The 24,262-nt window shown below is 55.9% G+C and overlaps 1 protein-coding gene across 4 annotated transcripts in view; it reads left to right on the plus strand.

The window, feature by feature from the left end:
• The first annotated feature begins 500 nt into the window (after positions 1 to 500).
• The window catches only part of COL18A1 (collagen type XVIII alpha 1 chain), a 41,657-nt gene continuing 17,895 nt past the window's right edge, over positions 501 to 24,262 (plus strand). Inside the window, exons 1-2 of one of the 4 annotated variants that reach the window (XM_037396503.1) lie at positions 501 to 570; positions 903 to 970. In XM_037396503.1, the coding sequence (XP_037252400.1) occupies positions 560 to 570; positions 903 to 970 (79 nt within the window). In that variant the 5' untranslated portion in view covers positions 501 to 559. The other 3 variants (XM_037396504.1, XM_037396501.1, XM_037396502.1) reach the window with 3 other exon arrangements.

Consider the following 24,262-nt stretch of genomic DNA (forward strand, 5'->3'; position numbering starts at 1 on the left):
GCAGGAGAGGAGGGCACGAGGTGCCGGGGTGGGTGCACCCTTCCCTGCTTGGTGTCCCCAGGACTGGCACAGGGAAGAGGAAAGGGAATGAGCTCAGCTCGCTGATTCACTCCCTCCTTCAAGACCAGACCTGGCCTTGCCAGCCAAACCCCATGGGCTTGGCGGAGCAGGAGATGCCTGGTCAGGCCCGGGCTGCCGGTGCCCTTTGGGAGTGAGGGTGCTCTCCGTCCGGCGCCCCGGGGAGAGGATGCTCCTCGGGGACGGATGCTCCGGGGCGAGCCGTGCTGTGCCGCCCGCACACTGGCTGCGCTGGCGCTGGGACAGGGCCCGGCCGCCCCGGGGGGTGTCCCCGACCCCCTCGCGGCTGTAGGAGGCCAGCGGCTGTGCAAGTCCCGGGACCAGGGGCTGGGGGCGGGCTGAGCCCCGGCCCTGGCTCGCCGGCTCCTCCGCCGGCCCGGGGCGGGCCGTCCCTCCCCTGCCCGTCCCTCCCCTCCCCGCCCCCCGGGCCGCGCCGAGCCGCACCGAGCCGAGCCGCGCCGAGCCGAGCCGAGCGGGCACCATGCGCCCAGGGTGAGCGACGGGCCCGGGGCTCATCGGGACCCCGGTGCACCGGGACCCGCGAGCTACCTGGGCTTGGGGAGGGGGCACCGGTACAGCGGGGCTGGGGGGTACCGGTATGCCGTGGGGACCCCGGTACCGCGGGGACCCCGGAGCCACCGGGGCTGGGGTGCAACGAAACCCCGGTGCAGCGGTGTTGCTGAGCCTGGGGTACACTGGTGTATACCGTGGGGACCCCCGAGCTGCCCGGGAATGCAGGGGTGGGGGGCGCGCTGGCCCGGGGGGACACCCCGGAGCCGCCGGGAGAGTGGGTAACATCTTGCTCTCTCATTCCCTCCTCGCAGGTGCCCCCCGCGGCCGCTGCTGCTCGGGTTCTTTGTCCTGCTGGTCCCCACTGCTTCCCAGGAGCCGGGTAACGTGAGCGGGATGCTGGGGAGGGGGGTCCCCGCCGCCATGCCCGGGGTCCTGGACCCTCTTCCTACCCTGGAGCCCCCCATGCCATGGGATGCTCTTCGAAGGCAGCCCAGCTCCCCGGAACGCTCCCCGGCAGGCATGGGGTTGTGTCTTCTCTCGGGCCAAATCCTTCACCCAGTCTGTTGTCCCCAAAGAGAAGGATGATGGGGTGTGTGTGTGTGTTTCCCACAGCCCCCCCCCCCCCCACCCCTTCCACAGCCCCATCCCTCGTGGCTGCTGAGGGTGGCAGGGGTGGGGTCCGGTGTGCCCCATCTCATCAGCAGGGCACCGGGGAAGGATGCTGGGGAAACGCTGTGCTGGGGCAACTCTTGAGAGAGATGCCTGGCTGCAGCGCTTGGAAGCTTTACTGGGCTGAGAGTGGTCTGGTCCATTCTGGTTGTGGGACAGATGGGATGGCGTTACCCCAAAGCGGCCGTGCTCCGTGTGTTAGCGGTTTCTGCCGCGCCTGCAGAAGTCCTCCCCGTGACTGCATGTCCTTGGAAGTGTTGCGAGCGGTAGGAAGCCTCAAACGTGTGCCCCAGGGATGCAACACCTCCCACGCCACTCACCAGCTTTCCTCTGCCTTTGGGGCTCTGTGAAGCAACCCGCTCCTCTCACTCTCAAGCTGCTCTTGCCCCAGGAGAGGGGAATTCGGCGCTGACTCAGCTTTCCAACCTTTTTTTCCCCACGGGGCACGCAAGCCGGTTCTCCCACTGCCTGAGCACACGAGCTGCCTGTTTTCCGGGTGAACTTTACCTCCCCGCCGGGGAAGCTTCCTCCCGGCTGCCAGACGGGTTGAAAACCCTCCTCCCCTTGCAGCCGGTCTGGATGTGTGCCCAGCACTAGACGGCAGAGAGAGCCGTGGCTGACACCGGGACCACCCCCACCTCACTTGCAGTCTGGGAACCCCATTTGTAAAAGCAGCTGAGCTGCAAGTGATGATCCAAAACCAGGCAAGGGTGGCTTTTCTTTGGGGTAACGTTCTGGTTGTCTGCTGCTTGTGCTGAGCGTTGTCAGCTTGCTAGCACGTGGTGAGGCTTTGCCCATGCCCCCCTCTGGCATTGCAGGCTGGGCAGGATGTGTTGGTAAGTGGCTGCCCCAGGTACAGGCGAGCTGCAAGTCCGACAGGTGCTGGGCTGTGAAATTGGTGCATTATTTACTAGAGCAAGGCTTTGTGTCATCTAGGAACAGTGCTGGCATGGCTGCACAGAGCCTGGCTCTGCTGGCGGCTGGGTCACATTGTGAAGGGGAAGAGAGTGGCCTGGGCAGCCGGGATGCCCAGCACTCCCAGAGCGTGTCTGGGAACACTTGGAGAAGCTCTTGAAGTGCCCCAGGCTGGGTTTATGATGCTGCTTTCTCACTTTCTGTGGTATGGGTGCCTCCCCAGGGACTGCGGGAACAAAGCTGCTCTTGGAGGTCTTCAGAGATGGGGACATTATTCCCATGTGAAATCCTGAATTGACTATTTTAGGTCCCTGGAGACTGTCCAGTGCGGCTGAGTTGAGCTGGTTTAACAGTGGTTACTCAGAGCTATTTGTGCACTTTCCACTCCCTCTCCACCGGTGTCCCAGCTCCCAGCATGGCATTGGGGCACGCAGGGCTGGCCGGGACCCTTCGCTGAGCTGAAGCTGCATCCTCCCCACCTTTGAGCAGCTACGCAGGGGGACCCCGTGGAGGTTTCAGGTGGCGTGCAGAGGGGTTAAACGCTGGGGGAGCACCACCCGTGCTGGCAGGGTCACTGCTGGCAGGGAGGTGCCCATTTCACCCAGCTGACTTGGCTGTCTCCCAAGGCAAGCTGTGAATCGGGTTTTGAAAGAATTTGCAAGAGGGTTGGTGTGGCTTTTTTTTCTTCCTTTCTTTTTTTTTTTCTCCTTCCCTTGGTTCAATGTCCAAGGACTGCAGGGCCTGTTCTGCCAGCCCTCCTTTGTGATGGCTCCTGGGGAATGTTTGCTCTGAAGGCTGTCCTGGCGTGGAGATAACCTTTCTGTTTATCTGCCTGCCTTGTAAATTTGGGGGCTTAGCTGCCTAGAGCTGGTCTTGCCTCTTATCCTTGGATCTTTGGGATTCCTCAGCCAGGGCCATGCAGGGGATGAGTATGACACACGTAGGGCTATGGGTGTCCCCCATGCATGGGGCAGCAGCCCAGGCTGGATCAGATGCTGGGGAAATCCCTGTTCCCAGGAGGAGGGGGTGGATCCCTCCACCAGTGGAGGCATCGTGACTTCATTCATCTTCTCTCCTGCTAAGTTTCTCTGCATCAGTTTGGGGCTGGGATGGGCAAGTACATCCAGGTCTTGGTGATGATGAGGATGCAGGCAGCACCTGGGAAGTCAGGCTGCCTCCTGCTGTTAAATATAACAGGTGTCGGAGATGCTTGCTGCTTATGCCTGATTTTATTTCCATCTTCAATGGCTCGTCAGTCTCAGTGGCTGGGATTCCTTGCAAAGCATGTGCCTTCAAAGATGAAAGAGGTGCTGTGCAAAGCAATTTACAGCCTGTGACATAACTGCTTTGGCATTGGCGCCTGGGGATTTTTGACAGGTGGATTGGAGCTTTCACAAACATCGTTTTAAGAATTTCTTCTAAAGAATAGAAGGGCTGTGGGGAATTGGCCACGGGCAGCACCCACCAGCACAGGTTCAGCCTGGGGAGACTTGGCACCTCTCAGCTCTGAGAGCATCATTTGGCTGCTGAGGACCCTGGGATGTGCTGGAGGATGCTGTGCTTGGGAGGTTTTTCATCTCCTTATCAGCTGGTGGGACTTCTGTTTGCAAAACCTTATCTGGGCTGCCGCTCCATGTTGTGGGAGCTGGTGGGGAGGGAGAGCTGCCCTGGGCTGCTGGCAGCTGGAAGGAGCCAAGCCTGCAGATGTCTGCCTGCAGCACTGCTGGGTGCTCCTATGGCTCCTGGTCCATCCCCTCGCAGATGGATCCCATCCCTCCTGCCCATCCTGAGGAGGAGGCAGCAGAGGTGAAGCGGCCCCTCTTGGATGGCACTTTGGGGCTTGAAACTGGGTTTTAAAAGAGACTGAGTAGTCCTGCAGAGCAGCTGTGCTCCCACGCGGGAGTTTTCTTTGCTTCCCTTGGCACAAGCAACGTTTTCAAGCCCCAGTCCTAATTTTCCCTGTGGTTTTGCAGGTCAGTATCTGGACTCGGTCCATCCACAGCATCCTTATCCCAGAGCTCTGACTTGATTTTACGTTTCCATGTAGAGAAAGGGAGCAGCTCTGGTCTCTCCTGACTGTGGGTGCCTGGGAGCTCCCTCTGCACTGTCATGTGTACCCAGGAGGACAGAGTGAGCTGCTTTTCCCTGTAGCTGCTGAAGATCTTGCACACACACTGTGAGAAGTGGAGAACCCAGGAAAAGTGGGGTTTGTGCTCTGAATAGCAGCCTCCTTGTGACATTGCTTCTTATTTATTTTGGCCTGCAGCTGGAATAACCTCTTCCTACAGTGTTTATGTCAATACAGTTTGTGTGCTGTTAAACAGCAAACCCGAGCACTCAGAGAAGACAGAGGAACACATTTTGAAACCTGTTTCAAGTGCTATCATGTGGCATTAAAAAATACATTTTTATCATTAAAAAAATACTATAGGCTTAAAAAATCCCTAAGCACATAACTGTGCTGCTAGGAAACAGTCTTTTCTCTAGTGGGGGGATGTCATCGCTTCTTTTTAAGGAGGCAGGAGTGTGTGGAGCAGGGAGTGAGCACTGGGGTTGGGGACTGATCCAAAGCTAAAGCTGCATCTCCCTGTGAGCATGGAGCCTGCAGAGGATGCTGACCTGGGTATGCGGGCAACACGGTCACAACTGTTGGCAAACTAGCCTTCTGGGCAGCCCAGGGGGTGTCTGGTGGAGCTGAGGTCTGTCCTCGGTCCTTTGGGATAGTGAGGGAGGGCTGTTCTCACCCCAGCTTGTGCCATGGGATGCCACTGTTATGTCCTCTGGCACATCTGCTGCTTGTTGCAGCAGCTCTGGGAGGAAGCTCCCAGGCACGTGGGGCAACCTGCTCTTCTATGCAAGCCCAAGGTATCTCACCCTTGTGCACCTGCAGTCTTACTAATTTACCTACTCTTGCTTTATTGTAGAATAACAGATTGATTTGGGTCGGAGGGACCTTTGAAGACCACCTAGTCTAACCCTCCTGCCATGGGCAGGGATGTCTTTCACTAGAGCAGGTTGCTCAAAGCTCCATCCAACGTGACCTTGAATATTTTCAGTGATGGGGCATCCACAGCTGCTCTGAACAACCTGCTCCTGTGTCTCTCCACCGTCATTGTAGAAAAATTCTTTTTTATGTCCCGTTTAAACCTACCATCTTTGTTTAAAACCATTGCCCCTTGTCCTGTCACTACAGGCCCTGGTAAAAAGTCTCTCTCAGTCTTTCTTATAAGTCTCCTTTATATATTGAAAGGCTGCAGTGGAGGCCTCTCTTCTCCAGGCTGAACAACCCCAACAGCCTCTTTCCATAGGAGAAGTGTTCCAGCCCTCTGACCATCTCTGTGGCCCCCCTCTGAACCTGCTCCAACAGGTCCATGTCTGTCTTGTGCTGAGGACCACAGAGCTGGATGCAGTGCTTCAGGTGGGGTCTCAGGAGAGCAGAGGAGGAGAATCACCTCCCTTGACCTGCTGGCTATGCTTTCTACCTGCTCCCGCTCTGGTTTGTGGTCTTGGTTTAGGTTATTCCCCCATGGATATACCGCCTTCCTTCTGAGCACTGCCTATAAGATGGGGATCTGGGGTTCCCATTGCCCAGCTGTGTGGAAAGCCCCATGGTCCATGCTGGTGTGCATCCTTCTTGTGCTGGAGTCCTCATGTTTCTCACCTGGGCTCCCTCCTGGGGGAGCCGACCTGCCTGGGGGTTCCCTGGTCTCCCATGGCCATGACAGACCAGCATCCACTGTAACCAGCTCAGTAGAGCCTTAGCAGCTCTCCAGATCAGAAAGGTCCATGCAGAGCCCTGTTCAGCCAGGGGACACGTACCAGGGAGGTGGGTTCAAGGAGGGGTACTTGGCCCATGTCTGGAGAGCAGAGGGAGCAGATCCTCCATCTGCAGGCAACCTTCCCGTGTTATTCCAGCTAATGCTTCCCTGCCTTGAGAGATGCTGAGCTTGGGGCTGCTTTGCAGAGGGTGACATCTCTGGGGAGGACACATGGAGCGGGGCAGCTGGAGGAGGCTGAGGAGGCGCAGAGCCATGTGAACTGTCACATGGGGTGAGGGCTTGCTTACACCTTGCTGCTTCTGCTGTTAGACATGTACAGTGCTGGCTTTTCTCCTGCAGTAGTCTGGTCTGTGGCGACTGTTAGGGATGATGCTCTAAGCCCTGAAATAACAATCCCAGCGAGTGCGCTGTGTCTCTTCCAAACTCTGATAGTTTACCAAGAAAAGAATTAATTCTGGCATTTCAGTAGACAGTTCAAAGCACTGAAGGAGACATCTGGGATTAAGTATCGGATGTATATCAGCAGCCCAGAGGTATGGGATTAATAAAGCATTTTAACGATCTTCTAGCGTATCTGATGACATTTGAGAAAAGCGTTGGAGATTAATCCTTTCCAAGAGTGTCCTGCGCATCTCTCTGGCTGTGTATGCGGCCTGGAGGCAGCATCTTCTGTGATGGATGGGGGGGACGTGTGCTGGGCTCCAGCTCAGCCCATTGCTCCATCCCTTCTCTGCCATCTGTGGGGTGCTCTCACTGCCTCTGCTGTCCTCCAGCCACTTCCTCATCCCTTGGGTACCAACGTGTGGTGGTGCTGCCCTCTGGGAAGATGTGCCCTGTCCTGCTGAGAGCTGGTGCTCTAAGGAGGCACAGATGGGTGGGAGGTGGTGGAGAAGAAACCTGCAGTGGTGCTGGCTGGCACTAAATCCCCTTGAATACTGGGGAGTGGGAGAAAGTGCCTGACTTTGTGGATGGAGGAAGGTATGTGGTAGCAGCCCGTGTGTGGTTTTTGGCTTTAAATGTGGGACTTGATTAGCCTAGAGAGCTTGTTGCCAAAAATATAATTGAAGCAAGAAGCTGAATGGGATTAGAAAATGGTTTGGACATTTGTACAGCTAACAGGGGCTTCCGGCGTTGCCTTAATGCGGGTTTGGAGCCACTGGGAGAAACCCGAGTGTGTAGGCTGCGGGTGTGTGGGTGCTGGAGTGGGCTCGAGGGCAAATATAGGTCGTGTTGGGTGGGGGCAAGCAAAGAGCAGAGAGGGAGGGACGTGGTGGTGGGAACGAGCAGAACCTGGCAAACTCATGGATGATGCATTCTGGGTGCTGTTTGTCTAGATTTGGGTTAATGCAGAGTTGCTCAGACACTTGGGAGGCTGTCTCCTGTGCTTGGAAAGAGCTCTGCTATTAATGAGCAGGAAGCCTTCATTAAAGAGAAAGCCACTGGGTATCTTGTTGGGATGTTGCAGCCTGATGTCCCACATCCCTCCCGGTCATCAGGAGCAGGGTTGCCTGTGGGGTGGGTGGCAGCTTGGTGGCACAGCTGGTGGGTTGCCTCAGCGGTACCGGGTGCATTTGTCAGCTCTGCTCACATAACTGCACGTCTCTGTGTCGTTCAGTGTGTTTTCTGTTTCTCGTCTCTATTTCCTTCCCCGCCGGCGTGTGCGAGAGCAGACCGTGGGCCAAAAAACCTCAACAGCCTTGAGGCATGAGCGCAGTTAATAAACCCTTTGGGGATGAAGGGGTGGTTCCTGCAAGCCAAAGATGGAGTGGCTTTTGCCTCCCAGCAAGTGCTGGGGGCTGGGGGGCAAGAAGGGAACCCTCCCCAGGGTTGCATGGTGGGGCTGCTCTGGGGACAATGCTCTGGATACTTGCCATGCTCCTGGCCCTGACCAGCAGCGCCGTTTGGCAGGAGCATCCCTGAGACTGGGGGCTTTCTCAGCAAGCAACATCTGGTCCGGAACACCTCGTGTCTGCTGGTTTTCAGTTGAAAAGGTTGCTTTTGTGGAATTTTTATTGCTTTTTTTGGCATCGCCTCCTAACCCTTTTCTAAGATGGAAATTGCTCATTAGTGGATTTTATTGTATTTTTATTTTATTCCCAAGCTCAATCAGCTGGTTTCCTCCTCCTGGGGGACTGGAAGGTCTGGCTGTTCCTCTGACCCTGTCCCTAGGTTATGGGAGGCTGCTTGAACAGCCTGGGATGGGAATAGCAGCCAGAGCACCTGGAATATGCAGCTCTTAAACCCAGCACCACCATCTCCGTGGTCTTCCCACCATCACCACTGGCCTAAAACTCCATCAGCCCAATGGCCCGGGAAGCTTATCTCTGATTTTATAATTCATAAATAAGCCACCTGCCTTCCCTTCAGTAAATGCGGTAGTCAAACAAATTTATTCTTTTCCACTCTCCTCGTTAGTCTGTAACTTCATTGAGTCGGTGATTGTTGACTTTTGGATAAACAGCACCTTTTTGATAACCCCAGATAAGCTGGCGGTGCTCACTGGCTGCACCCGTGCCATGGGTGGTGGCCTGGGTCCCATCTCCTTTCCCTCCAGCCCAGTGGCGTTCCCAGCCGAGGCAATGCCATGCTGGGGTGCGTCTCCAGCAGGTCAGGGATGTCCATGTTTGATGGGTGCATGAGGCTTCGGCCGTCACTCCTGCTGGCGGGTCCCAGGCCACCACTGCCGCTGGTGGTGCCAGATCAGGGGCTCCGTGTTTTCCCGTTTACAGTAGGTTGTAAGTTATTAAATGGGCGGCATTGTGGATTGCGGGGAAGGCAAGGGGCTGCTGAAAGCCAAGGGCTTCCCCTCCTGGTGCTGATGTGGGACTCACGCCACTGGTGAGATGGGTGGTGGTGGGGTATTGCATGCTCTGCTGTGCCTGCCAGCAGTAGCATTAGCAGGGTCCCCAGGGAAGGGGTGACATGGGCCCCTCTTCTAAGCACCTGTGGTCCAGGATGAAGGCGTAATGAGCGCAAGTCAGAGTAGCAAGGCACCCACCAGTACTTCAGGGTGAAGGTGAAACATTTTGTCTTGCTCTAAGCCAGCTCCCCAGTATGGGAAGGCATCTTTTCAGCTTGGTCCTTCCCCCCCTCTGGCCCCAAAATGCTCCCCAGAGGGCCAGGACCCTCAACTTGGGGAAACCTCATCCCCTGCTGTGTGTGGATGGAGGTCCTGGGCTCAGCCTCGGTGGTGAGTGCTCACATGGCCAGCCTGGCCTGGGGTGGCAGTCACTCCCAAGGCTCCTCGCCAGACCCCAGCATAGGGTCAGCTCCCTGCTGGGGACACCCCCTGGGACCTCAACCTCCCTCTCAACATTGCTCCCAGGGATGGGGTGCCCATAGCTACTGTCCCTCCCTCCCTTTGGGCAGGGGGCTGTGCTGTGGCAATTCGATGGGCTTGCCCAGACCCAGGACCTGTGGGTGACTCAGAGCTGTGGGACACCTCATGTTACCCTCTCACTGATGCCAGCATCTCTCTAGGCAGGTTCTGAAACAGGAGAAGATCTTGCAGTGCCCATGTGCCAGGACCATACGCCTTCAATCCAGCACTCGTTAGCACATGCTCACAATTAATAACCGATTGCTTTGCTCAGGAGATACGTTCATGCTCTGCTATTGAGGTTGTTTGCTCTGGGGAGGGGACAGGTGCTCTCAGAGCCAGGAGGCCCCATGTTTTGTAAGGAGATTAAATCCTGCTGCGTCATGAGCGGGGTTTCCCTCCCTAGAGCCCCAGCATGGAGAGCACTGCATGATGTGGCCCTCCTGGGAGATGCCAGCACAAGCCAGCCTGCCGGAGGGGCCTGATCTGGTGCAGGCACGGACCTGATGGCTCAGCTCCCCGCAGCCTTGTGGAGGTAGATTGACCCGTTCCGAGAGCAGCCTGTGCATCTTCCCGTAAGTGCATCAGCCCAGAGACAGCATCTTTTGTGATGAATGAGGAGCTGGTGTTGGGCTCCACCTCATCGCACCACTCCATCTCTTCTCTGCCATCTATAGGGTGCTCTCACTGACTCTCTTGTCCTCCAACTACACTCCCCATCCCCTGGGTACCAATGTGTGTGGGGCCTCAGTGCTCCTGCCCTCCTTGAAGATGTGCCTCATCTTGCTGAAAGCCATGCTCAGAGGAGGCACTGATGTGTGTGAGGTGGTGTGAAAGAGATCTGCAGTGATTTCATGTGGTACTAAATTCCCTAGAATATCAGGGAGTGGGAGAAAATCCTAGCCCCTGGCACTGTGGATGGAGGAAAGTGTGTGGCAGCGGCACGTGTGGTTTTGGCTTTTAGGTTTTGGCTTTTAGTGTAGGACTTGATTATCCAGTTGTTATTTCTGCAGCTGCTTCAGGGACCTCTGTGGCTGGGGCTTGCTGTTAAATCACTGTGCAGGGACAAGCGAAGCACTCCAGCCTCCAAGGGCATCCTTGGGGCACAGGAAAGCCTGGGCTGGCTCCTCAGGAGCGAGTGCTGCAGCCCCACTTCACCTAGAAGCCTGGAAAGTGGTGCTCATGGGGCCTCTCCTGGCAGACCGGTGAGCTGTCCCCACATGTCCCCGTCCTGTGACTGTGCTCAGGCTGGCCTCTTGCCTGCCAAAGTCCCTGTGAGGATTTGCTCTCCAGATGGCTTTTTGCAGGGATGACTTGCATTGGGCAATGCCCCAGGATTAGGGGAGAGTGGCACTGTTGGGGTGAACAGCTCTTGGGCAGGTGACCTGTCCTGGATTTCCTTGGGGTGGGTGGCAAAAGGGACAGCTGTGGGTTTTAGGTTTTGGCATTGGAAAACAAAAGATGGCCGGAGGAAGCTTTCTAACCTCTTTCCACTAGGTACCCAGAGCACCATCCTGTGGGTTTGTTTTTACAAGCTATTGCATCTTTTTGGTGGGGAGATGGAAGCGTCAGGCCGTGAAGGTGGAGGATGTGGGGGAGCCCTGGCATCCCCCACCACATTTGGTACCCAGTGGGCTGTGATGGGCTCTCCATTGCATTACTTAGCAAGGCAGGAGGTAGAAGAGGTTCGGTGCATGGCATCCCCTGCAGCCACTTGATGGCTTGAGGGAGGATGCTGCTCGCTGAGAGCAGTGTCTGGTCTTGCAGGGACTCTTACAGGGCTGGGCTGGACATAGTGTTGTTCCCTCCCAGCCAGGATGCGGGAGAGTGGTAGTCCTGGTTCTTGCTGGGTCGAATCCAGTGTTGGAGCTCAGGGGCAGAGCGCTGCCAGCCTGCCCCAACAGCACCCAAGGGGACAGTCCTCCTTGTGGCGTCCCATGAGGCTGCGATGCCATCCTGGGTCCAGCTGGCCGCCGGCGGCTGCTGCTGTGGGTGGCTCCTTCCCCACCTGCTCCTTGGGCTCATCCGAAAGAGTTAATGAAACCATTTGAGAGGGGCCCCCAGAGGCAACTGCTGGAGGTAATAATCTTCTTTCGGCTCTTTTTTCTTTTCCCTTGCTAATTGCAGAGTTGACATCGTCTCCTCTTATGAAAGGCTCTTTTGTCAGCTGGGTTGCTGGGCAAAACCTAGGCTTGGCAGCAGGTTGCAAGACCCGGTCAGTCTCCTGCACATCCCTCTCGGGCTGCAGGTAATGAAATGGCTTTCACCGACAGTGATGTCCCTCCCTCCCTGGCTCCCATCTGAAAAAAAAAAAAAAATAAACCAACCCACTGCAAAAAAAACCCTCTTTTTAGCCAGCGGTGCCCGATTTTTCGCCCCGGTTCCACCTCGCAAGCATAGGGAAAGGTCAGCCAGTCTAGACGCTAATCCGTCAAGTGTTGTATTTCTGTGCCCGCGGGTGTCCTAGCAACAGGATTAATGCAGCGGGGTGAGGCGGACATTGGCTGGGTCCTGCTCCATCCCGGGCCGGTGGTCCGGATGTGTGCTGGCTGCTCCGCATGGCTGGGCAGGGGGGAGAGGTGGGCTGGGCTCTGGGGACAGCCCTGGCCCCGCTCCCTGCGCCTGCCCCAGGCACTGCCAGCAGCTCCTGGCAGCTGGCTTCGGTCCAGTGGCAGGGAATTTTGGTAGATGAGTGATAAAACAGGCTTAGGGATGTTTTGGCTGAGTCACATCCATCCAGGGATGGGTGGGTCCGGTCGGTGCTAAAGCATCTCTGCCCCCAGACTGACACCAGGCCTGGTTTGGGGAGCACCCTGGGGTGGGATGCTCCATGGCCAGGCACAGCCCACCCGCTGGCACGAGCTCTGCTGTGACTGCACAGGGACATTGGGGCAGCCCATGTCACCGAAAATGTGACTCTCATGGTGGAAACGGGTCTCCCAGTACATCCCTTGCATTCCAGTGCTCGGGTTTCCCAGTACATCCCCAATGCTCCAGCTATGTGAATAGTCGCTGTGCAAGGGTTGCTGTTAAGCTACCGGTGTCCCTCTGGCCTTGGGGTGCTGCTGACGTGGTTTGGTCTGATGAACCACAGTTGCACAAACACCAGTGAAAGCCCATTTGCTTGGGTGGGGAGTAAAAACTTTTCCCATTTATTTTGTTTTGCTGTTTAATTGCATTGTTGCTGTTTATTCTCTTGATGACCCTCATTTGCTTCTGAGTATTGCTGGCAATGCTTCACTGCCCATGCCTGGGTTCAGGGATGCAGCCATTGCCTGCGTTTGGCACCTGACCATCCAATGCGTGATACCCCAGTGGGTACCACAGTGTGTTGGTGGGTGCCTTGCAGCCAGAGCCCCCTGTGCATGTGGTGCCAGGGCACAGGGTAGCTGCCCACTGATAACATTGTCCTGTTTTAATCTTTTTAAGTCCTTCCTCTGCTTTCCCAGTGGCCCCTTCCGGACTTTCTCCTGCCCTCTTTTCCTTGCAGAGAGGCTAGCAAGCATTTCCCCTGCGAGCTGTACAAGCCTCCATCACTTCCTTGCTATTCCCACCATCCTGTAGTGCTCTGATATCCCTGAAAAGGGGGGTGCAAAGCAACCTCCTCTGGCCAAAAGCAGTTTAAAGAGCAAAATCTGGGTTTAATCTTTTCCCTGCAGCCATGTCACTCTCTAGCCAAGCAAGTGATGGAGAGGAGCTGGGGCCGGCTGGTTCCTGGTGCAACCCTGGAAGCTCCTCCAGGCTTCAGCATCCTTAAAAGCGGGGTGCTGGTCCAGTGGCAGGGCTCAGCCCCGGAGGTGCTGGAGCCCCTGTGCTCTGGCTGCCGGCTTTCCGCCCTGCAAGCAGCCACACGCTTTAATTAGGCAAAGGACTGGCGGGGCTCCAGGGTTGGGAGAAGGGGGGTTTCGTTCCCCCCAAAGCCCAGCTGGGTGCTGCGGGGACAGGCTGAAGCTTGCCCGGAGACCCATAGCGGAGCTCCTCCTGCCTACGTGGGCTTTTTTCTGCAGCTGGGATGGGTTAAGTGGGGTTTTAGGAGCGGTTTCTTTTCTCTTGGGTGCTTAAAACAACAACAAATAAAAACCCACCCCAGTGAAACAGGCCAGTGACGCTGCAAGGAAGGAAAGATGTTGCTCTGCTGATTTATGGGGCTTTTTTTATCTTTACAGGTCACTGCTAGCATTTGTGGAATTGGCCTTGCTGCAGGAAAAACTGGTTTCCAGCTTTCCCGTTAGGAAGAAACTTCTGAGATAGTGTAATTAAAACGCAGAAGAAAAAAAAATAATAATCCCAGAGCAGCTGGTTGTGCTGCTCTTAGCTGGGTCCTTTGGTGGCTGCGTGTTGGTGGCTGCGTGTGTCCTCTGCCTTGCTCTGTCCTTGGCTGTGCTGCCTACAGCCTGTGGCAGGAAAAAAGCACATTTTTTTGCCCCTTTTCTGGTCTTTCTGGCTCATGCACCAGGCTGCAAAAGCAGAAAAAAAATTTTAAAAATCTACATTTTGACCATGGGAGTGTTTTAATCCATCTTGAGGCTGTTTCCAGTATTTGTAATCACCTTATCTGAGCTGGTGCCGGCACTGGGCTGAACTCCTGGTGGGCTGGGGAAGTTGGGTGGGTTGGGGCTGTGACTCCCCCATCCCATAAATGAGAAGTGATGGGTCCAACTCACCCTCATTACAGCCCCTTTGCAGCAGGCAGCAGGGCAGCAGCTACTTGCAGGGCCTCATCCTAAGGGATCCAGGGTCCCCAGGCATGCCTGAGCTTTATAGGAAGGAAGGAAAACCGTGCCTCCATGGGATTATTCATTTTTTTGCAGTTTCTTCTTTGCTGCCAAGCTGGGAAAGGACACACAGTGTAGACCTGGATATCTGGGAGACCAGTATTTTTTCATCTAGGGTGGCAGTGGGTACTGCTCACTCGGGATAGGGGAGTGCCTCCTGTGTTTGGGGCACCTTGAACCCCAAGCATGGCCATCAGTAGCAAAACCATCCCAAATGGCTTCATTTTTTAGGGACTGACTAAAAGGAGGTCCCCAAATGACGTACTGTTAGGCTCGCCCAGCCTTTCCAGCCCGCCCCCCCTTTGAACCCTGTGGTATGTGAATTTCTGCTGGTGTCAGAGGGTCGGCGGCTGCAAAATCCCTCCCGGTTAAAGGGTGGGAATACCAGTGTGTGCAGCTTGGGATAATTACCAGTTGTCAGCAAAACAATAGTGGCATTGTAGGGCAGGAGCAAAGGGAAAGGGCCCCCGTCTTGAGCGTAATATTACTTTTCTATTTACGTTGCCATAGTCTTTGCCGAGAAATGGCCCTATTCTCTTTAATCCTCCTCTTCAGGCATGCCTGCTGGTTTTTTTGTGTGGTTTGGTTTGTTTTTTTTAACCCTTATGATCCCAGAAAACAGCTTGTAGGGACCCATCTCTGTGGTTCTCTGCCTTTAGCCAGTGGTGTTGTGCACATGGGCTGGCTGGCTTTGCTTTGGGACGCCGATGCCGGGGATGGTGCCCAGCCGTGGCATCGTCCCTGTGCTCAGGGCAGGGAAAACCTGCTCCTGAATCCCTGTCTGCCTGTAAGCAGGAACTCAAATTACAACCATCCTTGTTCTTGACATCTGTCACACTGTAGACATAAACTCCAGTGCGTTAAAGCTATCCATTGATGTTGTATTTTGCTTTAAAACCAAGTGATTTGTTGAAAAAGGGAATAATTGGTTAACTGATGGCTTTCAGCCCCCATCTCCTGCTTGTGCTGAGAACAAGATCTCTCACCTGGCATGTTTGGTTGTTGGTTGGAGAGGGACGATGTGTTTTCTGACTTTGTCTGGTTCCTGTTGGCTTTCCCCAGTGTTGAAGGGAACTTGCATGGAGCAGCAAAGTAGCCCCTGACAACATCGACCTGTTTGACCCCTTTACTGTCTGATGCCAGTGGTGCTTGGACTTTCTGAAAAGATCTGAATTTTGTTACTTAAATACTTGCTGTGCCTGTGGAGATGTGGGCTGTCATCCTAGTAGGGAGCAGGGGATTTCAACCTTGGCTGACAGCGAGTTGTCATCGCTCGACTTAATTTCAAGGCGTTCGACGGATTTATTTTTTTTTCTTCAACGCTGGGACATGTGTGACTGAGTAGTTTCAAGGGCTGGACAACACTTTCCCTGTTTACATGGCCCTTCATCCAGGCTGCTAATGAAGGCATTAACTAGCTTTGACCGCAGCATCCATCCGCAAAGGGCCTGCTGGGCATCTCACCCCCTTGTATCCTCACCTTGGGGGACTGAAAGCCGTGGCGAAGTCTGGTGTGAAGCATGGTGCCTGGCAGGCAGCTCTGGGATGGGATGCAATGCCAAAGCAGGATGGCCAAGCTCGGCTGCCTGGTGCAGAGGAAACTTTGGAAAGAGCAGGGAAATGATGCCAAAGTCAGCAGCACAGGCGAAGTATTGTCTGAGGAGTGCAGAGAGGTGGAAGGACCACCGAGCGGACAAGGAGTCTTATTACGAGCACAGCTGGGGGCTTCAGAGGCTCCAAGCTAAACAAAGTCCCCTGCGCTGCAGGGGAGTAGCAGTGACAAGACCAAGGCTGGTTGGACGAGCGGGAGCTTGCAGCTGAAGTCCAAAAACAAAAACTCCTCCCAGATCCCACTTTTCCTTTCCATTCCCTATCAAAATAGTGTTTCTCACCACCTGGCCCTGCAGCAACTGCATGAGCTTGGATTTTGTTCGCTGCAAGCTGCGCTGAGGATGAGGTTCATGAACTGCTGGGTGGCTTTCCCTCGCCATAAAGCTGTGGAAAGGCTCCGTAAAGCATCCACAAGCTGTGGCAGTTGCCTTTTGCAGCAGCACAGACCAGCTAGCACCCAGCATCCCTGGCTCGTGGTGAATGCAGGACGGATGCTGTACCGCAGGATGGATGCTGTACTGCTCCATTGTAGCTTCAGGTACTACTTTGTTTGGTAGCTGTTCTGTATTTTGTCTGGTGAATGGGGTTTTTTAGATGTGTTGGTATTTTCTCCTGTACTGAAGTTCCGAAAAACAGTTGGGAATGGGCTTTCATCCTGCAGCCTTCAAAGCTGGTGGAGGGTTACCCTCCCACGGTGCTCCTGCTGCTGCTCCGTGACATCGGCAGCTTAATGTCCCAGCATGGTTGAGGGGTTTTGTTGGCTTCTCTGCTGCGTGATGCTGGATTTGAGCTCTGGGGATGCATACCCTGCCTGGGTGGCTTGTCTTCCTCTTCTCTGTTTTGCTTTCTGCAAATGATCAGGTTGCGATGGCATCGAGTCAGCTTGTAAACCCTCCATCCCAGCCCTGATCTCCCCTTGTCCTGTGGCACAGCATCTGCCTACGAGGCAGGATGCCAGGTGATTGGTTTCCCTGTATTTTTAGGTAAATAGGAGCCTGGCAGTAGGGATGCACTCCCCAGCTGCAGACCCGCTCAGTCCCTCATGGAGATGGCAACCAATCCCCTCTACACTAACGGAGGGAGCCCCCTACGCCTGCCCAGAGGGTGGTCGGCACTGCTGGAGCCCTCCCGGCTGCCTGCCGAGGCAGGAATGCCAGGAACGCCATTGAAATTTGGGGCTTGCCAGGAGCGTGGCTCCCAGGCTGAGCCAGGACCTTGTGGGGGGGGGGGGGCGGTGAGGAGGGGGGCGAGATCTCCCCCTCCAAGGAGCGATTAGTCTGCAAGGTGATTTATTAACACCAGGGAGGGAGAGCGAGAGGGTCACATTCCTTCTCTCACCTCCTTTCCCCTTATCTCCGGGTGTCGGTTGGCCCCAGAGGGAGGCGAGTGATGGGAAGCAGAGTCGGTGGCCCCTGCGGAGGCAAGGCATTGGGGGGGGGGGGGGGGGGGGGGGGCGGTGATGGGGCTGGGGGCTACAGGTCACAACAAGCTCACCTTGCATTTTAAAGATGTCCTTGCACTTTTAAAGGCTTCCTTTGGGTTCAGCTGTGCCTGGAGGTTGACGGCTCTTCTCCATCATCCATCCCCTGTGGTGGCCAGGGCACCTCGTGGGGTGGCCAAAGTCACCCCAGCCCCCATTCCCTGCTCCTACTGCCTTGTCCTCCTGCTCGTGTGGGTGGGAAAAGGGGGACACCAGCATCTCTTGGCTGTGCCATCTCCAGCCTGTGGCTGCTGGTCTTTGCCAGAGGGTAACAAGTTACAAGGCAAACTCAAGATGCCTTTGGTGAGACCTGCCCCTTGGCTCACTCTTCACCCGGGGGGGGGGGGGCGGGGGGGGGGGGGGGCTCGACCCCTGTGGGTATTTTTAGCCACACTTGGAAGGAAGGCTGTTTGCTTTGCAGTTTGCTTGCCCTGCCTGCTGCCATTGCCCACATAATTTCCCATACATGCTGACAAAAATACTCCTTAGATGAGTAGGATGGATGCCCTGGTGCAGTGGGTGCCTCCGTCTCTGCTCGGTTCAGGAGCAGGAGGAGGATGCCATGCCGGTAACAACATTGGGGTCTAGGCACAGCTGCCCTTTCCCCCCCCCCTCCCCCCGAGGGTTATTTGACAGCTCCTTGAGGCAGTCATGACATTTTCACGGTTTATCTTATCGAGGAATTTTCTGGGAGGATTTTTCTGTCTCTCTGTGAGTAAATGTTTAGGAACGCTGTGGTTCCTGGGGGTCGGCGGTGTTGCGTAGCTGGAGTCAGGGGGAAACTCTGGCCCAGAGGCATGTCCTGGCAAACTGGCACCTGCTTCAGTTTTGGGGCCGTGATGGGTGCAGTAACACACACCGGCTCTTCCCCTGTGCATCCTCATCGCCAGCCCCTGCCTTCCTATCTCCCTGGCTGAGTGGCTGTCCATGCGCCGGGTCCCACTGTCTCTCCCCAGGGGCTGTCTCTGCCTGGGAGGTCAGCCCTCGGGATGTGGCAATATCCTCAGCGTGCATCTATATAAGGGCCTTTTAACTGTTGCTTGGGCTTTTAGATGAAGAACGGATTAAAATCCCAAACATCGATAGGATTTATAGATAACATCTGCTGCTGACAGTTGCTGAATGTTCTTGCTTGGTGCCTGAGTGCTCCCGCCTTCACTATTTTGGCTGTGCCAGTGTCAAGGTTTCCTTCCTTCCCCAGCAGCATCCATGGAATGGGAGATGTACAGATGGGGCATCAGTGGCAGTCCCAAGCGCTTGCTATACCGTGGTTTTGTGCCATTTGGAGGTTGTTGCTTTCTCAAGCAACTTACGGCAGTGTTGCTGTCACTGGTGTTAACCCAGCAAGCTTTCAGCAAGCTGCTGAAGTGCCGGTGGGCTTTGGAAACGTTGTGGGGCTGTGGTTTGTTTGCGTGCTGGGGCTGACCCCAGACATCCTTCATGCTGGTCCCAAGGGGCTGTTTGGTGGAGTACCCTCAATGCAGTGCTGTGTGTGGGTGGCAGTGCTGTGCGTGGGTTAGCACGGCTGCTGGCTCCAGAGGGACTGGGGACATTTTTAGTGTTCAAAAGCAAGGGGCGATTTGCAGCCATCCTGCCTGTGGGCTGGGGGAAGTCAAGGCTGGACTCAGCAAACAGAAAACGGATAAAAATAGCCTGGAAATGGGCTAATTTGTTAATTAAAGCCCCTACTTGCTAAGGGAGGCTCGCTGGGAGCTGTGTCATGGGGATGCTGTGAGCTCCATTCCTCCCTGGCTCCAGGGGCGTATAGCTGAGCAGGGGATGCCCTGGAGGGGGGTCTTTCCTGCTATGACTCAATCTCTTGGCTGTGGGATCCACTATTGGCTTTAAAGCCCTTTCTGCAGCAGAGTTTAATCTTTTTGGGCTCAAGGCTTCTCACTCAGGACATCTTGGACCCGGGGTCCCCCACCGGTTTGTGGAGATCTAAGAAAGGACTCCACAGAGTTTCGAGCAGGAGGAGGAAAGAAGCTGCAGGTCACAACTCCCTGCCTGCGCTCTGTCCTGTTTGCACCTTGCAAAAACTGCTGCCGGTCCCTGCCCGGACCTCCGTGACCTCTGGGCTTGTGGCCAGGATAGGCCACCGGCACGAGTTGGCACCCCTGGTGGGGTGCAGCAAAATGCCTCTCCTGAGGATGCTTCCGTGCTTTGCTCAGCCTGAGGCTCCCTCTGCTGTCCGGCTGCCTGTCTTATCTGTCCATCCATCTGTCCATCTCTGCCTGCCAGCTCTTGCTGAGGGGTCCGACCTTGGACTGCGGAGGAGAGGTTTGTCGGAGCTGGGCTGGGGCAGGGTCCCTGTCCCCTCCCAAACTGCTGCGGGAAGGGCAACGCGGAGCTGCCCCAGCAAGAGCTCAGGACGTGGGTTGGGGATGCAGCGCACGCTGCAGAGCCTGGTGTGGTCGTGGCCAGGTTTGCCATCCCCAGCCACCGCCACGGGTTGCTCCCCCAGCATGGGGACACGCATGGCTGGGTCGCTTGAAACCCAATCACTCAGCCCCACTTCAGCCCCCAAAGTATAACATCATTATTCCTTAACCACTGATGGGATGCTGCAGGTCTGACACCTGCATGAGAGGCTTTTCCCCACCCCCTCAATTTTTTAAAATCTTTCCCCCCCTCATTATTTTTATCTTTTTTCCCTCTTTCTTTCTTTCTCTCCCTTCCTCTCTTTTATCTGTCCCCCTCTCTCTTCCCCTCTCCTTTCCCTTCTTTCCCCCTCTTTTTTCCTCTTTCTTTTCCTCCTTTTTTTCCTCTCCTTTCCCCCCTCTTTTCTTCTCTCTCTCCCCTCCCCTGCCCTCTGCATGCTGTCTTTGCTCTCTCTCCATGCTGCCCCCCCATCTCTCACCCTTCTCCCCCACCCCTCACCCCCCCTTCTCCTTTCCCCCCTCTCCCTTTTCTTTTCTTCTCTGAACGGGACTGAGCCTGCAATGGAAAGGGCAGCCTCGTACCCCTTTTCAGGAGGGACTGAGCTGCACCAGTAGATGCTGGAACCCAGTGCGAAGACGCAGCCCTAGCCTGTTCAGGGAAGAACTGGGACCAGATTGAGGGTACAATTTTGCTTTTAGAGAAGTGCAAGGTCATGATGAGCTTGTGGCAGCATCCCCTGGAGCATGCAAAGTGCTTTTTGGGAGCCTTTAGCCTACAGGAGGCTAAACCAAAGGATTTCCCCTGCCCTGCCAGCAAGCCAGATACCATGGCTTCTCTTTGGGGAAATGCTTCTCCAAAATATTTCACCAGCTGATATGTTCCCGGTCCCTGCTGGGCTGCTTGGTCAGTGGCAGAGCTGGGCACGCTGGGTCGGGATGCTCTAGTGCCACCTGTGCCACTGGGCCACCCTCCAAGCTTTTATTTTGGAGCTCCCAGGTTCCTTATTTTGGGACACCCCAGACCTGGCTTCTTCCCTGGGAGCTGGTGGCATGGAGGTGTGCAGTGAAATGAAGATCATCGACTTAACGAGGGCTGGCGGCAGCTGCCCTCCCTGCGCACGGGGAGGTCCCATGGGATTGCTGCTCTGCTCTGCACTTCTCTGCTATCATGAGCTGTCTAATCCCAGAAGAAGGGAGAAATGGGATTTTTTCTGGCTGGGCATTGTGTCTGCACACGCTTGGGGCATCCCAGCATGGTGCCACCGCCAAAACCCTCCTGGGTGAGATGAGGCAGCTCATCAGGCCTCGTGATACTCTCTTTGGCTCCAGGAGCTGCCCTGCAGATACCATTCAGCTTCAGGGGCTTGGATCAACATCCCTGCTGCAGGCTTTTGCCCCAGTTATCTCCCCCTAGTTTGGGGGAAAGGCCATGGGAACACTGAGCTTTTCCACCTGTCCTCCCCACCAGTGGGAGATGAGATCCCTCTCGGACTTGCTGAGGACGCAGGGAGAGGGGTCCCACACCCTGCCAGGACGCCGCGCCCTTGCCCCAGGGGAGCAGGGCTGGGCCCAGCAGGGTCCTGTCCAAACACGCTGCAGTGGGTTGGCAAGCTGGCTCCTTTCATCAGGTTGATGGGAGCACATGAACATTGGGGGGGCCATATGGAAACTCTGACATACGGACAAAAATGCATCCCGCATTCAATTAGTCGTGGGCTGTTCCACAACATGCGCCCCTAACAGCATCAGTCACGGGGCAAACATATTAGCAACAGCATCCTTGCCGTGCCAGCTACAATTTTAAGGAGAAAACTAACCCGTTTCGCTTAAAAAGTAGTGTGAGAAATGTTGTGTAAAGCAAAACAGACATCTGAGCATTTGTTTCAGTGCTTTTCCTGAATAATTTTAAACCGGTGCATCAGAAGAGTTGTATCTTTTCCTGCTCCATGTTGCAGGACCACATTACCACAGACCGCAACTTTCCTGGTCGCGCAGCATCCTGGCTAGGGGGAGATGAAATCGTCACCTCCCCTTCAGTGTCCCTTCTAGGGAACACTTTTTGAGCCGTGAAAGTGACTTGCTTGGTGTCACAGCAAGAGCAGCGTGACAGTGCAGTCCGTGGGCGTGATGCATCCCTGCAGGAGACCCCCTTGAATGGGGTTTCCCAGGAGCAGGTGTCCTTGTCTCCAGAGCAGGGCAGTGCTGATGTGGGAAGATGGGCCAGATAAGTGGATTTGCAGGGATTTTTTTTTAAGCTGAGGCACAGAACAACTGAATTTTTGGGGGTGTGGGAGAGCATCAGCACTCCTGGGGGAAGATTTTCATCCCGGGCTTCAGGAAAATTTGACTGCTCAAGGCTGTGGTTGCTCAGACCTCCTGGCTTCGAGGCATCGCTGGCGCGTGATGTTTGTGTCGGGGGGGTTGCAAGCACTCCCCTCGCTGTCCTGCGACAGCACCTGGGGGGTCCTGGCCCTGTAACTGAGCCGCCAAGGAAAGTGGCTTAAAAGCACTTGACTTCTGGGACTTGTGTTTCCAGCTGGTGGAAATCTTGGAAATGTTTTCTGGGATTATTTTCCCTCCTTGTTCGGTTTTGCTCTGAGTTTATTGTATTCCCCAAAGACCTGGAGTGGGGGGATCTGTGCATCCTACCAAAGTTTAGGCACCCCTGGGGACTGTGTCCATGCATGACACCCCCATGTACAGCTCTTGACACCAGTAATTTAACCAGAGCCACCGAGCAGGGAGAGAGGATTTTGGATTTTTCTGGGCAGGAAGGAGTTAAAAAGCTGGCAGCAGCAGCTGGGACGGGGAACAGGGTGCGTCTGAGGGGCTGGCTCGGCTCCCAGAGGTTTTGGGGGGTTCAGGTGGGTTCCCAGCTGGGCGGCGGGGTTCTGGGGGGGCCGTGCCGGGTGCGGGGAGGCTGGCGCTTGGGAGAGGAGGGTTTGGCAGAGCCACTCCTCCTGCTGTTCCGCTCTGGTTTGAAGTGTTGTGTGCTGGAGCTGGGGAGGAGAGAGTGATGTGAGTGCTCTGGGAGCCTGACCAGGGCAAAATTCCTGCCTCTTCCCTCCTTTCCTTCCTCTTGCCTCTCCGTTTCACTCTCTGCAGTAACGGGCCTTGTTTTGCCTTCCTAATGGCCCCACCTCGCTTGGGGTTTCTGCTCTTCCTGGCTTGCTGCTTCTCCTCCTCCGAAACGCAGCTCCTGGACTGGATTTGGGGCAGCACGAAGACCACGGGAAACCCAGTGGCACCTGCCGAGGGAACTGCCACACTGGAGCCACTCACCTCTGCAGCAGTTGTCACCCCCAGCGCGTCCCCAGGGGCGTGGGGTGGCCAGGTGATGGACATCACCACCCCACAGCTCCAGGAGCCCGATCCCCGCACAGCAGCACCTGTGAGCCAGGGGACCACAGCTGAAAACACCCAGCAGTGGGACGGGAATGCCACGGGGCTGGTGGAGAGCACAGCACAACCAAGCATCGCTCCTCCCCGCAGCACGTCACCTACCCCTGGCCAGGATGTAGCCAGCAGCTACACCGAGGACCCACAGCTCCTGGGGACAGGGACCACCAAGGATCTGCAGCTCCTGGGGACAGGGGCCACCAAGGATCCGCAGCTCCTGAGGACAGGGTCCACCAAGGACCCGCAGCTCCTGGGAACAGGGACCACTGAGGACCTGCAGCTCCTAGGAACAGGGTCCACCGAGGACCCGCAGCTCCTGGGAACAGGGTCCACCAAGGACCCACAGCTCCTAGGAACCACTGAGGATCCGCAGCTCCTGGGGATGGGGACCACTGAGGACACACAGCTCCTGGAGACGGGGACCACCAAAGACCTACAGCTCCTGGGGACAGAGACCCCCCCAGCGATGGGGACACGAGTGTCCTTGCAGAGACCAGCAGGTCCCCGGCCAGGTAGTGCCCCTTTTCCTTTCCCACCAGGTGACAGTGCCCGTGAGCAGGCAGTGCTGCCCCGGGACCCCACGGCACAACCACTCCAACAGCGCCATGGAGCATCGCCCACCCCACCGAACATGCAGCATGGCCCTGGCCACTGGGGGCTGGCCCTGGCCAGTGTGAACGGGAGCTGGAGCCCTCCTTTGCCTAACAGGAGGATGGCTAACGGTGTGGATCGTCCTCTTGCCAATAACTCCGGTCCTCTCGAGTTTGATTTACTAACCGCCGCTATGCGACTCTATGGTAGTAGTGGCACGGGGCTTGCATCCTCCTTACCCGGACTGATACCGCCAGCCGGCCGTTGCCTGCCCATCCCAACCCGCCTGCCCTTCTGCAGCGTGCTGGGCACCAACCGTTTCAGATTACCAAATTACCTCCGCCACAGCAGCGAGGCGGAAATTCAGGTGGCTTTGCATGAGTGGGAGGGGCTGCTTGAATCGCGGTGCCATCGCTACGTGGAGTGGTTTCTCTGCTTGCTCCTGCTCCCTGGGTGTAGCGCCTCGGTCCCTGTAACCCCCCCGCCGTGCCAGGGCTTCTGCGAGGCTGTCAGAGACCTGTGTTGGATGCACTTGGCTGGTGGGCGCCTGCCTCTGCCTTGTGATGCTCTCCCCGAGGAGGACGAAGGGTATTCTTGTGTCTTTATTAATGCTTCTGCAGGTAATGTTGCTGGGTGATGTCCGTGTGTCTGTGTGTGTGTCTCCCCTCCCCAAACTCCCCCAGCTTTTTAGGTGCTAAGGGATGCTTCTGCCTTGTCCTCATGGGATGGTGGTGAGTCCAAAAACGCTTTCC

Source organism: Falco rusticolus, chromosome 8 (genome assembly GCF_015220075.1).
Source record: "Falco rusticolus isolate bFalRus1 chromosome 8, bFalRus1.pri, whole genome shotgun sequence".
Lineage (NCBI taxonomy): Eukaryota > Metazoa > Chordata > Aves > Falconiformes > Falconidae > Falco > Falco rusticolus.